The sequence below is a fragment of the Talpa europaea genome (assembly GCF_964194135.1).
Source record: "Talpa europaea genome assembly, chromosome: 2".
Classification (NCBI taxonomy): domain Eukaryota; kingdom Metazoa; phylum Chordata; class Mammalia; order Eulipotyphla; family Talpidae; genus Talpa; species Talpa europaea.
Window position 1 is genome coordinate 70,362,126 of NC_140068.1, and position 15,381 is coordinate 70,377,506.

The 15,381-nt window shown below is 37.6% G+C and overlaps 1 protein-coding gene across 3 annotated transcripts in view; it reads left to right on the forward strand.

Annotated features, from left to right (window-relative positions):
• Nucleotides 1-1,912: 1,912 nt before the first annotated feature.
• Nucleotides 1,913-15,381, forward strand: part of COL9A1 (collagen type IX alpha 1 chain) — a gene marked incomplete at its 5' end in the record, with an annotated part of 67,560 nt that continues 54,091 nt past the window's right edge. For all 3 annotated transcript variants that reach the window (XM_084227716.1, XM_084227717.1, XM_084227718.1), the window contains 8 exons: nt 1,913-1,990; nt 3,477-3,551; nt 3,913-3,948; nt 4,060-4,122; nt 11,723-11,776; nt 12,039-12,074; nt 13,879-13,902; nt 14,379-14,432. In XM_084227716.1, the coding sequence (XP_084083842.1) occupies nt 1,913-1,990; nt 3,477-3,551; nt 3,913-3,948; nt 4,060-4,122; nt 11,723-11,776; nt 12,039-12,074; nt 13,879-13,902; nt 14,379-14,432 (420 nt within the window). The remainder of the gene's footprint in view (nt 1,991-3,476; nt 3,552-3,912; nt 3,949-4,059; nt 4,123-11,722; nt 11,777-12,038; nt 12,075-13,878; nt 13,903-14,378; nt 14,433-15,381) is intronic.

Consider the following 15,381-nt stretch of genomic DNA (forward strand, 5'->3'; position numbering starts at 1 on the left):
TAATGTGGATAGCTTCCTTTTGTCTAACTTTCCCTTTCTTTATGGGTACAAGAGAGGGACTTCAGGCGCTCCAATTTTGATCTCTTATATTGATCCCTCGGCTCTGACTGTTTCTCTACCATTAGAAAAATCTATCTAACTTAACTTGAGATCCATCACATCTAGAGTCCACTTGGCTGGTGGGATTCAGTGAAAATCACTATTGGCTTAGAGAAAAGAGGTAATATTGGGAATCTGAATACTTAGATAGATATTTGCATAATGCCAGGAGGATCACTTGACCAAGAAATATGGATTTATTTGAAATGCCTAGCAAGGAACTTCTTCAATTAAAGAGATTTGTCATGGTGCAGGGTGGCAGGTATCTTGGGGGGTATACAATTTTTTTTTTTAACCTATTGCCTGAGGATTTCAGATTCAGATTTGGCAACTCTTTCCTTGGTTAATTTCCTTCCAGTTTCCCTCTTCTTTTTCTCCTAGCACCTGCTAAAATATAAGAAGTTGAGAGAATGCATTTGAATTTCAAATGTCTAGAAAATGTATATTTCTTCAGCCTATGAGTAAGATTATTCAGACTTAAATATCTTTTATTATTTTTTTCTTGTCTCCTAAGTCCTAGATTTCCCTTTCATTCTCTCCACTTCTAATCTGTCCTATCCATTTTAAGCTATGTCACTACAAAGAGTATGTCCTCGCTAGTGTTCAAATTTCTTCCAGGACCAGATTTTCTTTCATCTACTCTCCGCCTGCATGCCACCTTTTTGACTGCATTTGCCTCTGTTTTCTTCCACGTAAACTCAGTGCGTATGTTCTTTGTGGAGAACAGGCTTATCCAATACGCCTGGATTCCACTTCAGACTTTGACACTTATTAGCTTGTGATTTATAGGGTTCTTTGTTCTCTCTACGTTTCATTTTAATAGAATCTACCTCTGGAGGTTGTGTTGAGGACAGAAATAAAAGTCAGCGCTAGTGGTTTGTTTAGTGCCAACTACTGTGCTAGAGAAATGCAGAGCTACAGACACCCACATTCAAAGATCAAGAGAAATTGGGAAGGATGCCAGTCAATTGCCAGTAGAAAATGTGTTTTCAAGTAACAAGAGTTAGACTCCACTGAGATCAACCAGTTCAAGTTGGTCACCAGTCACTTAGCAATTAAGCCACACTTAGAGACTCCTCTCTCTCTTAAATGACCTACTTCTTGTCTTTCAAACTAACCTGAACATTCCCTTGTCTTTCTCAAGTTTGAACTTCAGTGGATGCTGATCCATTGTGACCCACTGCGACCCAGGAGAGAAACTTGCCATGAACTGCCAGCCAGGATAACGGTAAGTCCCTTGATCACTTGCAAAGGCCAGTACCACCCAGCTTAGCTCTATCCTTCTCCATCCACCAACTTCTACCTCCCCACTCTCTATAGAGTCCAGGCTCTGAAGGACAAGGAAGGAATAGCTGCGTGATCTCAGGGGTCTGATTCAATCTTCAAGACACTCCCTCCTCTCCTGACAAACATTCCTCCAGGACACAGGGTGGGGTCTAATCCCCAGCTGCTCTCTGTAGCATCCTGGTTGCCAGAGGCGGCCCAAGGCACAGCCTGAGTCACCCTGGGACTGGAATGGTGGAGGCAAAGCTGCACTTTCAGGCCTAGCTTATGCAGCTGCAGGGAAAGGGTTAAGAGGGACTGTTGTCATTCTATCCGGGCTCCCGGCCCCCGCAAGCTCTCCTCCAATCCCCAGGACCCTCTCCAGGGCCATCCATAAATAGGAGAAACTTAACGCCTCCCTAGCCCTGGTGCTATTACAATTACCACACCCGGGGGCGCTTTTTGCTTTTTTTGCGGGTGACGGTTCAGGAAGCCTGCTGGGGCAGCAAGAGTCTGGGTCCCGCCGGGGAATTAGCTGAGGGCGGCTGGTATGGCCTGGACCGTGCGGGACCCCAGAGCCCTAGGGTTGCAACTGCTACTGTCAGGGCTTTGCTTGTGCGCTGCTCAAGTAAGTTGTGCGCGAATTTGAGGGGGAGGTACGGGCGCCTTCTAACTTTCTTCCCATCTTTTCTTCTCCAGCCCAGCCAGACTACCGACGAGGTAAGCTGGGAGGAAAGAAAGTGTTTGCATCTTTCAAGAGCACGCAGGGCGCCCAGCCGTCGGGGAAGCGGTGGGGAAGGGGCCCAGTGTGCAGTACTGCTCCATCCTTGGGCACCTGCAGCGGGTGCCGCCCAAGTCAGGGGCCCGGGTGACTCCTCCGTCTCCCACCTGAGCCCTAATGCTGCAGGCTCAGGCGCTGCAGGCTGTCTGTGGCTTGGGTTTAATTTTTCAGTCTGGTTCTTTCTTACCTCCCCAAAGACTCATTGGTCTGAGTCTAAAGCGGGCCTTGCGCTAGCAGGCGGGAATTCCGGTGAGCGGCACTAACATGCGCTTTCTGCTCCTCCAGCCTGCGGTGGCTGGTGGCCGCACTGACCCCTGAGTCCTGCCAGCCCTGCGGGGCGCCTGGGGGTTTGGCACCGCGCGGCTCTGGCTCGTGTCAAAATTTCAGCAACTTCCCGACGGCTCTGGCGTCTTCTCCCTCCTGCGCCTGGGAGGGGGTTGGGGGGAAAGCGGGTGAGCCCCGAGGTTTGAGGTTTCACTTACAAAGATCCCATTGTAACCTGTCTGGTCCCTGGAGTGTAGAAAAAACAAAGTTTTCCTTTATGAAAGAAGCTTTCTTTGTTTTTTAATTCAGAAGGGAGACAAGAACCCCTCACAATTCCCTAAGCAGCATTTTATACTTTCCCAGACGCCAGCATTCCTGCTAGCTCCATCAAAGCTTAACTGGTCGCAAGCGATCAGAGGGGTCACACTCTAGGGTCACTCTGAAATTTGGTGTAGTTTTGAAGCCAGGTGTAAAGACCTCATACAAGGGAGAGTCACTGCAGGTAAATACGAAATGAGGCCAGGTGCTGGCTGGGTTTTGAGATTCTACTGCCCCCCCCTTCACCCCTCAATCTTTCCATCAAGAGGATGCCCTATTTCTACTGGACATAGAAAGATTGACCAAAACGATAGGGTAATTGATCTGCTGTGCAGCATCCATTCTTAGCTGTTCCAGTTTGACCTCAACACTGACCTGCAATTACTGATTAGATCTTGGCATCGAATGACCTCTATTTTCATTATTGAATTCCTTTAAAAGAGGCCCTTCCTTCTTCACAATTCTCCTCTGGTTTAATGCATTCTGCAGAGGTGAAACACCCTGACTTCTCTCCCCACCTTTGGGGCCTAGAACCTGCTCAGCCCCAGTGTTCAGCCTCATTTAGAATATGGCCTAGACCAAGGAACCGGAGTTCTCTTTGGAAGTTTGCTTTTCGAAAATTTGACATCCACAGGGAGAAAACTTTTTGGGTCTGAGAGGTGGCGGGAGGGCTCTGGAATTGGGCCTAGTTTCTCTCTGTTCCCCACCTCGCTCCACTAACTCTCATGTACTGTTTTTTTTTTTTTGTCAGAGAGGCCCTCCTGGGGAGCAGGGTCCTCCTGGGCCCCCAGGTCCTCCAGGAGTTCCAGGCATTGATGGTATCGATGTAAGTTTCTATATCCAGGTCACTGTTTCTTCAGTCCTGTCTCTTCCTACTCTAGCAGCTCTGGTGTTTGTGTGTGTGTGTGTGTGTTTTTTTTTTTTTTTTTTTGAGAGGGCCCCACATGTCTGCCACCCAAAGGTGGGATTTGACATCGGTGAGAGTTGGGTGTTATATCTTTGAAGCCTAGGGAAGAGGGAAGTAAACTTGTCCTGTTGTTTCCGTTGATTATGAACCTCCACCCTTCTTCAGCAATTACCCTAACCCCACCTGTGCGATGAACATGACCATGAGTGGGATTCTCTCAGTGGGGTCCCAAGTGCCTCAGGCTCATGGACTGCTTTTGCTTTTTCTCCTACCCCTCCAGGGTGACCGAGGTCCAAAGGGTCCCCCAGGCCCCCTGGTAAGTTAATCAGTTTGCTCACTCTTCACTTCCTTCATTTAGGGCAATTGTGTGGCCCTGAGTTTCAACTTTGCACCTTTTCTTTCCCTGCCTCACCCTCTACCTGCTCAGGGTCCTCCAGGGGAATCAGGAAAACCAGGAGCTCCAGGCAAGCCCGGCACACCAGGATCTGATGTGAGTAGAGGCAGTGCTGTGGAAGGTTGAGATAAGGGGGTGCGTGAGGGGGGAAGAAGAGAGAGAGACAGAGAGAGAGAGAGACAGACAGACAGACAGACAGAGACAGAGAGAGACTGACTGTAGGGTGTGGGCAGCTCTGGGAAGGGCAGAACACCTCCAGCCCCCTGCAGAGAGCACACACAAGCATTCACTCTTCCCAGAAAACAGCAGTGGGTACTTGGTTCTTGCCTCTAATAATCCATGCCCAGCACACCAGGTCAACTTTCAGCTCCACCGCAGGCACAGGGGGTCAGGGGAGGATGAATCCCTGAGGCGTCTGCTGGGATTTCACAGCACGAACTTTCAGTTCAGGCTCTTTCACTGGAATGCTCTAGATTATTTTAGAGAAAGAATCTGCAGAGGAACATGATTGAGGGGAGAGCCTGAGGTGAATGGGAATGTGTGCAGAGGGGCAGGGAAGTGGTCAGCACACATCCAAAAGGAAATCAATACTGGTGTCCCCTCTTGCCACTGTATTTTCTTGGCTGCCATCACTGAACAGAAATTAGCTGGCTACCTTTCCCCAGTTCACCCACCTCCACACTCCCAAGCCCCTTCTGAGGGAAGCTGTTAGATGGTAAATCTAATTCTAAATAATATTTCTTCAGAGGAAAATGACTTCAGGACTCTCAGCTTCTCTTTCTCCTGAATTTGACTAATACTTATAAAAATCCTGCTCCAGGTCAGTCCAGGACTTAGTCACTGGAATTGAAGATGGCATCTGGGTCCTCATGTTGTCCTTGAAGTTACCACTTTATGTGGTTTCCAAAAACTGTAGAAGCCAATGATTGTAATGTCCAAGAATTCTGAATTATGTTTTAAGGCAGATTCTTCATTTTAGGAGAAATAAAAGTGGCTGGATTTTAGCAGTTACTACTATTTAGTGCCTTAGGAAGTGCATTTGTTATCCTTTTCAGAGCCCCTACTTTGAACTTTCTGTTTGTAAAGTGTCAATATGTGAGAACTAAGGACTAATATTTGGACAATACAAACTGAATATCAAACTAATATGTGTATAATACAAACTGAAATTATATAACTTGTTGGTTAATAAGCTCTTCTTTGAAACACTATCAACTACTTGAAACTGTCATAATAAAAGGTTTGATAAATGAAGGTCACTAAATAAATGACTAGCCCAGTATAGGTTGGATTTATGTCTATATTCCTTTGAAGTTTGGACTAGCTTTTTGTTTTGGGTGAAAAGTTAATATAAATTATTATTTTTATTATTGTCATCATTCTTTATTTGATGGTTCAAGCATAAACCAATTAACCCGAAGTCTTAAATCACTATTGAGATGCAATAATTTCAAACAGACCTAGATTATCTGTGCCTCAGTTTAAAGATGCTTTTGTAGCATGCTCAACAAATACCTTTTACCATTAAGTTATAAAGACAAGGACTGGTTTTGCTTTATAATTTCTCCACTTAAACACAAGTATTGGATAAACAAATTAAAGTGCTTCAAAATTATTAAAAGCACAATGCAAATTACAATCACACATGATTTTTTGTTCTGTAGTTGCAGTACCACAATCTGCAGAACAAATCAGATTTCCAGAGTTAAAACATGTAAGAGAGTAAAACTACATGCTAGAAATTTGACCCTAAAAGGTTACTAAGGGAAATACTGATGAGTGTATTGAATCATTCTCCTAGGATTATGAAGGAAACCAAGAGAAAAAGAAAAAAGGAGAGAAATGTAAAAAAATGCATCCATATGCCAGTATCTTAGGTATTTTCTAGAACTAAGTAAAACAATGTACTATACTAGTTTACAATTAAGTAGAACTTTTTTGTCAAGTACAGTCAGAGGGCCTCCCTGGTGGCTCAAGGGGTTAAGCACCGTACTGTGAAGCTATCTGCAGCCTCTGCAACACGAGTTCGATCCCCACCTGGCCAGGGAGCAACCCACATGGGAGGCAGACCTCGCCTATCTTGCCCGCTGCTCCCCTCGGCAGTGTATTACACTCAGTCTGCCTGTTCTGTTCCCCACTCTGTCTTTGGTGAATCCGCTCGTCCCTCCCATCTCTGGCCTGTGCCCCAGCTCTTGTATGCATAAATGAATAAATCTTTTAAAAAAAAGTACAGTCATAAAAACATTATTTCCTTTAAACTTACCGCAACTTCATAGAATGTTTGGCTTTTAAAAAATGTTTAGAAACTGAATAATTATGAGAGCAAGTAATTTTCTCAGAGTTATTTAGTATCTAAAGTAGCAAAAGAAACCACATCTCTTGATTTAGACTCACTTCCCAGATAGTTTTGCCTCATGTACATACCAATGAGGTTCTTGAATTCTTGTAGTGAATTAGAGAAAATAAGTGATAGTGAATTTTCAATATCCAAATTAACAACCAAGAAAAATGATACAGATAATTGAATGGATAATAAAAATAATTTAGAATTAATTTCTATAACTATTTGTAAATATTAGTATGGTTCAAGTTCACCAAATTTTGAATTCGATCCATAGGGACTTAAAGGTTTTGAACTCACTAGAATTATATTACTTTACTCTTTGGCTCATTTGAAATTTTAAACAAAGCTTTTGATACCCGGCAATAAGAGGACTAAAACTACTATTTTAAATTCAGCAACAGACATTAAAAATAATGAAATTGTAGCTATTAGATCAGAGTGTGCTGTTTGTTTGTCCTGGAACACAGGAAGACTCAGTAAGTAGGAAGACTCAACAGCCTTTTCTTGATGGCACCTTAAAACTCCAACTTCTTTTCTTCTGTTTTTTGGTTTATTGCAATGCTATATCTTTTGGTAATGCTAAATGATTAATCAGATGATGTTTGGCAGAATCTGAAGGAACAAAGCTTAATGGTAATTATGCTAGTTAGATTTTTGACAGAAAAGGTAAAAGAGCCCTGGCAGCTATGCTTGTAGAATTAAGCCTCGCCTGTCACAGGCTGAGTTGGAATGCTGGAAGGAAATTGCTCTTGAGGGCTGATATTCTCTGCCAAGCAGCACAAGAAAGTTCAGAACACAGTCAGCTTCAATATCATCCTGAATAGACCTTTATCTTCATAAACATTCCTATGAAAGTAATTATTTCTGCCACTGGTAATATTTTCCTGTCTTTTCTTTGACAAATAATAATTATTGCAAACTGGATTTGTGTGTATATGTGAATGTGGGAGATTATATTTGTAATATAAATACATTACTATGTTTATATTTTATAATATAAAATAGATATAATTTATGTTTATGACTATAAATTACACAAGTAATGTAATAGTCCTTACAATATACTTTATATTTCTATTATTAATATAAGTGGAAATTTATATTACAAATGTAACATCATAATATTATATCTAATCATATGTTATAACAAGGTGTATCATTTCAATTATATTTTATTATTTAAAATTACTATGATATTAATATCTATAAAATCTCTCCTTTCTTGCTCATTAGTTTAAATTGATTCTTTTTCCTTACAGACATATAAAATTAAAGAAATCAGAGCTTGGTTAGAATTTTGCATCCACAGGATGCCATTATCATCCATGCTAGCAATACTCTTACAGGTGCTATTTGTGTGACATGCTAAGAGCTCTCTATAAAATGGTATTTTATTCATTCTTAGAGCATCCATCTGAGATAGGCAGAGAGGAATTAGAATTAATTATAAGAATTACCATTAAACCATGCCTCTTTTATAGGAAACGGGTTAGGTGTTTTATAGTCTTTGAATATATACAACTATTATCCTTGGAAGATGTCAGATGATTAAAATAGTGAGTTATTAAGAAATTCTTCAGAAAGGTCAGTGTAAGTGGAAATTGTCAGGCATCAAAGAAATGTGAGTTGGCTATGAAATATGTGACTGTGGTTAAGATGTACTTTTTTGCTTATTTATATGAAGAATGCTTTCTCTTTGGAATGTTAAATTTCCAGCACAGTAAACATGTCTTACATGTTTTTCTTGTGAACTCTTCACAGCATCATCAACAGTACTCACCAGAATGATAATGATGATGATATTAATAATAATAGTAAATTCATTTACAATCCACCCTGACAGGCACTGTAATAAGCACTTTGCTTCTAATAACCCATTTAGTCTTCAAAATCACCATTTGGGGATAGATTTTTTTATTATTATTTTTTAATATTTTATTTTATATAATTCATACATCATTTTTCATCTTTGCACAATGTATGCATTTTCATTTTGGTTATATTCCCCATACAATTGCAACCCCCCTTATTTTGACTCTAGTTCTTCCTCTCCCCACCCCTTCCTTCCCCCCCCCTCAGTGTGTCTCTGGTTTATAGTTGCTTATTGATTTTGATTTTTACTTTGCATTGGTTAGTCTTTTTCCTGGTCTCTTATTTAGGTTTTCTAGATTCCTGCTATGAGTGAGACCATCCAGTATTTTTCTTTTTCTTTCTGGCTTATTTTGCTGACCATGATCCCTTCTAGCTCCATCCATGTTGCTGCAAACTGCATGTGTTTATCTTTTTTGATTGCCAAGTAATATTCCATTGTGTATATGTACTACACCTTCTTGATCCAGTCATCTATTTTTGGGCATTTGGGTTGTTTCCATAGCTTAGCTATTGTAAATAGTGCTGCTATAAATATAGGCGTGCAGGTGTCCTTTGGAATTACTGTTTCTGTGTCATTTGGGTAAATACCTATACCTAGGAGTGGAATTGCTGGATCATATGGAAGCTCTATATTTAGTAGGTCAAGAAATCTCCACCACAGCTCTCCACAGTGGTTGGACCAGTTTGCACTCCCACCAGCAGTGCAGGAGAGTTCCTTTTTCTCCACAACCTCGCCAACATTTGTTGTTGCTAGTTTTTTTAATATGTGCCATTCTCACTGGTGTAAGATGGTATTTCATTGTAGTTTTGATTTGCATTTCCCTGATTACAAGTGGTGTTGAACATTTTTTCATATGCCTGTTGGCCATTTGCATTTCCTCTTCAGAGAAGTTTCTTTTTAGTTCTTCTGCCCATTTTTTGACTGGATTATTTTCTTTGGATAGATATTAATGTTACACTTACTTTTATAGATTAGCAAACTGAGGCACTATATAGTTAAGCAACCTGAACAGCTAAGTGGCAGATGTGAGATTGAACCAAAAATTAAGATGAGGTGCAGTGACAAGTGAATGTATTCCTCCATCTAGCAGAATAATTTTGTTCATTAGTTATATATGGAATGTGTGTTAGATGCCAGGGTCAGTGTGCTGGGATTGTAATGGACACCAACCTTGTCCTTATGACAAGGAACTATGACACTAGAATCTATCTGTTTTTTAATTCAAAGAATTTCCAGTAATAGACATAGTTTTTCATATCTTATGAAAAATACTTTAAATAAAAGTGACCTGGAAGCAGTCTTCAGATGACACAGTCATTTACTTGGTTCTGCTTTATTATAATTCAGCTGAGATTTTACCAAATAAAGCAGTTACTATCCTCCATCTGGTCAGTTATTCCAGTCACAGATAGAAGATGGCTAGTTGCCTCTGTGTGTGGGTAATGGACAAGATAATTCTTGGATGGTATGTGTATGAAATTGGGAGTTAGAGCTGAAGTTAATAAAATCTCTATGCTCTATGTGATCCGGGACACATATGGAACCACATATGTATGGTTTGTTTAGTGAAATACCAATCCAGTGTTCCATTACCTTATGTGCTCAGCAACTAATATGTAGGGTTTTATTCCCAAATTACAATGTTGTAATGAGACCAGGGCCATTGAAAATCAGACAGTCTGTCAAAAATTCTTTTGTGTATGTTTAATAATTTTCTTATTTAGAAAAATTCCAGTAATTAATATTTTCAACTCATTTTTCTATTTCCTTTGATTTACACTTTGAAGTTATTAGAAAAATTAATTCATGTAGAGAAATATTAAAATGGTGGCCAACTAGTTTTCTCTATAAATTACATGAAAATATTTCACTGATATTTATGCAACTATGACAGATTAAATATGGCTTTTAGTGATAATTTCAAGATACTCATGCCTCAATTAATATCATTTGAGTCTTTTCCAAAATCTTGATAATAGGTAGGCCTTAGTCTGGTTTCCTTGCCCCTCCTTGGCCTGGTTCCTCTGGCCTGGAAGTCCCAATTTATTTCTGTTCCTTGTCTCCTTAATAAACTTTTTCTTTCTCTAAACAAAAAAAAAAAAAATGTCTTAGATGTAAAACCTTTTTTAGATTATCAAAATATAGATAGGATATTTACAAGTTTGCATGCATTATTTATAGTTACATAATATATATCTTTCTATTATCTATCTGTCTATCTACACACATATACATCTATTATCGATGACTTCATGCCTCCCATTTCCACAGTGGAAACTGGTTCAAAATACTATGTACAGTAAATTATTTTGAGATACCACATTTACATAGCTTTTATTATAATATATTGATATAATTGTTCCATTTAGTTATTAGTTATCATTGTTAATCTTCTATTACATCTGATATATAAATTAAACCTTATCATAAGTATTTTTATGTAAGAAAAAACATAGTACATGTAGGGTTCAGTATTACTTATAGTATCAAATATCACTGGTTGGAAAGTATCTTTGATAGGTAAGGGGGACAACCGTGCATATATTTATCTTTAGCATGGAATTATAAGATTGCATTATAAATGACTATACTGAAAAGTGTCAAAGGGTAAAGAAAAAATTTTTAATTCATCTTCACTAAATATGGAAAATCAGATGTACATGCAGTATTATAATGCTTTGAGATTTATTTTATAAAAAATATGATGGTAAAGTATGTGCTGGTAGGAAAAATTAGAATGTTAAAACTTTAATAAATGTCTTAATATTAAACATGATAGTTATAATGTGTCTCATAATAGTGGAGTTGCATACTGCATATTGTAAATATATTGTTAATATATATAGGTATTTTTACCAAGGAGGATAATGTAGAAACTTATGTGCTCTCAAATACTTAACATTAAAAGTTAATGTTCTTCAATAAGCAATTGTCATTGCTAGAAGCTGGCTAGAGGGCTTTAGTTGTCTCTAACACAGTCATGAGATTACTTTTATTTCTTATTGAAGAAATGTTTTATAATTGTCAAGACATCAGTATTATAGAGACATATAGTATTTTTATTTTACAAATGAAGTAAAACAAGTAGCAATATATGAACATGGGTTAATGGCAGAGCCAAGAACTGTTGTCCCATCAGATTTGGCTATTTGAACACTGTAACACTGTATTTGCCATATTACATGTTTTCAAAGCACAGGCCTAAAGCACTAAATTATTGAATCCTGTGGTAAATAATGGAGTTAGCAGGAAGTTAGGAATAAGATAAAATTTATCAATAGAAACTAATAGATTCATGTAGAAAGGTATTTCTTTATAAATATTTGCATCATATATAAGTAACTATCCTGCAGATAATTAATAAAAAAATGGAATTAACCGCCTAGTGGTTTGTCTAAGGATGCTAAATGGAATTATCCATTTAAAGATTTGCCTAAAGTTGTTATAATAATTCTATCATCATTATCTTGCTTTGATAGGGATTAACTGGACCTGATGGGTCCCCTGGTTCTATTGGGCCAAGAGGACAAAAGGTAAGTTAGTCACATGCTATTAGTTGCTGGTATTAATTAAAAGCTGAAGTATAATTTTATTATAGAATAGTGTTTTTGCAAATCTACTAATAGGTTAAATTGTGAAGCAGCTGAAATATGCTTCTTCAACTAAAATATTTAGCTGAATTAAATTAAAAACATTAAGATAAGAGTGTTTTAGGGATTTCAATATGTATGCAGTTACTTATTTACATATTCATGCTACTAAAGCTAAGTGTAATGAAACTATTTTTATTTTTAGGGAGAGCCTGGTGTGCCAGGATCGCGTGGATTTCCAGTAAGTAAATGTAAGGTGACAGAACTGAAAAATATCCCCTATCTTTAGGTAAAATTCAGCCACTGAAATTCTTAAAAGTCATTTGCTACATAATGTACATCACAAAAGTATTTATGACTTATCTGGCAAGGTAAGCAGGCTAACTGTGAGAAAAATTTGAATGTACAACATAAAATGTATATGTCTGTTTGCGGGTATTTCCCTACAGGTAATTCTCCCTCCATCCCCACCAAAGGAAAACATTTCTTGCGTAACAACAGCAAATCCAAATATTTTGACCATGAGCTCACACCTCTTTCATTACATTGTTAATGAAATATCAACACTCCGATATTATCACCCACCTGATTCCTTGGCTAGTCTTTTCCTACATTGCCCAATCCAACAGATTTATTATTGCTAATGTTAAAAGGAGTAGGTTTTGGCTGATTTCCCTTTCTATATTGCCCTTTATTCCTCTTTTGTTTTCATCATTAACCTTTATATTTCTCTCCGTGTCTTCTATTTGAACTGTTTTCTTTGCCATATTTCAGCCTCTGTCAACTTTTCCATTATAATCCTATTTTCAGAAGTGACTAGCTTGCTGGCATTTCTCCCATACTTTTCAACTCAGAGCTCAATATCTTACACATATGCCTTTTTTATTTATTGAAACTTATCAAACACATAGGCCTGATAATGAAGTAGCTTATTAATTACTTTGCCTAACCTAATCTTTATTTCCAAAACTGATCCACATATTAAAATGTTCAATTAGGAATAGTTTCTCAAAGAGTGTCTTGAAACAGGCCCCCTTAGCTTTAAAGCAGATTGCTTTAAAGCATATTGCTTTAAAGGAAATTCTTGCTTTTTTGGGGCTGCCTAAAAAATTAAAAATAATAATATTATCAGAGGGTGCACATTGAATCTACTGAATGCTTCAGATACAGATATTTGAGAAAAGAAAGTTTGAATGAAAAGCTAATATAAACATCGTGTCACAGCTGTGAATAAAAGCTATTCAAGCCAGTGTAGGAGGAGAGAAAAGAGTAATGATGAATCCCATGGGAGAAAAATTGAACATGGAAAACAGAGAAGCAACTGATAATCGGTTTTATGAAGTTCAACTAACATATAGTTAGGGTTTGTTATAAACTAGGCACTGTCTTGGGAATTGAAGCTAAGAAGAAAATGTGGTTTCATTTTTTGATTATATGCAGTTCGGTATTGGGAAAGAGCTATTAAGTAGGAAACAGAATGGCTAGATTTATAATCAAAGTCACTTTAAACTAAGCTCCTATCACAGGATGTTTCAGGAACGGTGCTGTTTTATTTTCAATATCTATTAGATTTGTGTCTGCAAAATCAGCCCTACTATTAAAGGGGGTATCTTTCTGTGATGAATATTTGTTTGGGGAACTTTAAAATACCACATTTAAATTTTAAAGCAGTGCATTGTATTGTTTTTTAATGTAGGTGTCTATAAAATATGGACAAATGAAAAAAAATCTCTAAAACTGTCAGATTGTGACAAACCTCATTGTGAGTGATGGTAAATTTCTCCTGAGGGAGACTTTACTTTGATTTCATTTTTAAAAGCTTGGAAAAAAATAAGTTAGCTTAGAGCTCAAAGGAGTGTTTGAAGAGCTGAAACATGTTTCCTTTAAGGGACAGTCATGTTTGCTTTTCTTTATACAGTGCTTTCTTTAGAATGAGCATCATATATTTATCTAGTGATAGTTTATTTTTGAAGTGAGTTATGTCTGCATTCATACTAATTCCAAATATAAGTCACATACCATAACAGTTCTTTTTAATCTTTTAGGGTCGTGGTATTCCTGGACCTCCTGTAAGTAGCATCTCTGTTTATTTTACATGGTCTATAAAAATGGCCTGTTTCTCAGATACCATCTTTTCTTTCCAACTAATACTCTAGCCAGTGATGTTTATAGGGTTCTACTTATATTATCTTTAGGCAGTTCAAGGACAGCATCCCTATTCTGCCAAAGAAAATATTTTATTAGTTGAAGAAATTTCTCTTCCATTTTATTTTACTATTTTAATTATAGTAACAATGGTTTACAACATTGCATCTGATTTAGGGTTATAGTTTTATACTTCGCCAGAAGTTTGTTATAATATCATGTCCAATCTTTTCTATTTTACATAATTAAAATTTGTTCAAATGAGTGATTATCTCATTGGAAACAAAAGCCAGCACAGATGCATCATGCTAAGCTGCTTGTTTCTCATATTTGATATCATTTATGCTAATTATTGAAAGCATTCACAAATCACCATGTCCCTTTGATTTGTTGACTTCAGGGTCCACCTGGGGCAGCAGGACTCCCTGGAGAACTTGGCCGTGTTGGACCAATTGTGAGTACCATAGGTACTTAGTTCGACACATCATGATTTAGTAGAAGGTGTTACTAAGGAGGGAAAATTGCCCTAACTGTATGTTTTTCCCTGAAAATCCAAGAAATGGCAGATGAATATTATTCTTGTTCATGGTAATGCTGGGACCAGGGATAATAATACTACTTCATTTTTAGAGAGTGATTTTAATTTTTTCCTCAAACTTTTCTGCTAAATTATTCTAATTTCTGGAATAAATCATAAAGTCAGGGAGTGTCACCTTCATATTATAGACTCTCAGCCAGGATTAGGGTCCAGTGAATTTTGTATTAGATTTTCTGTATGAAAGGAAAATAATCTAAAATTATTACCATGTAGATTTATGTTAGGGTCATTAAATTATAATTGAACCAATAGAACTTAACTCTAGGCAATGGAGAGTTGAACTTGATAGAAGAAATTGCTGGTAAAAAGTGCTTGATGTTGATATTCAACAAATGCTTCAAAAATGTTGAAGCAGCAATATCATGAGAAGGTAAATAACTATGAACTCATTGAGAGAAGGAGTCATATGTTACATGCTGTAGTCTCTATCTGACTGTTTGACATGTTTATTCACTGAATATATGAATGAATATGAATTGATTGTAAAGTTAAATTAATTTAAGATGCTTTTGACTTTTTATGGTAGAACATTAAGAAGGAAAATATATCAGGAGTAAGCTCTGAATATTAAGAATAATTGGAACTTATTTCCATCTGAATAACTTATTTGAATTTAGCCAGCTTTGATTTTCTGTTCCATTTACAAGAGTGTAGTGATAGACCAAATGTAAGCTTGTGGGCAGACAGTTCTAAGGAGAGTCAGTCACTGCAGAAATTGACCTTGTATTGCACAAGCTTCAGGCTATGATTGACTGGATGGCACTAACAGGCTTTTCCAATTCTATACATTAACTAGCAAAATATC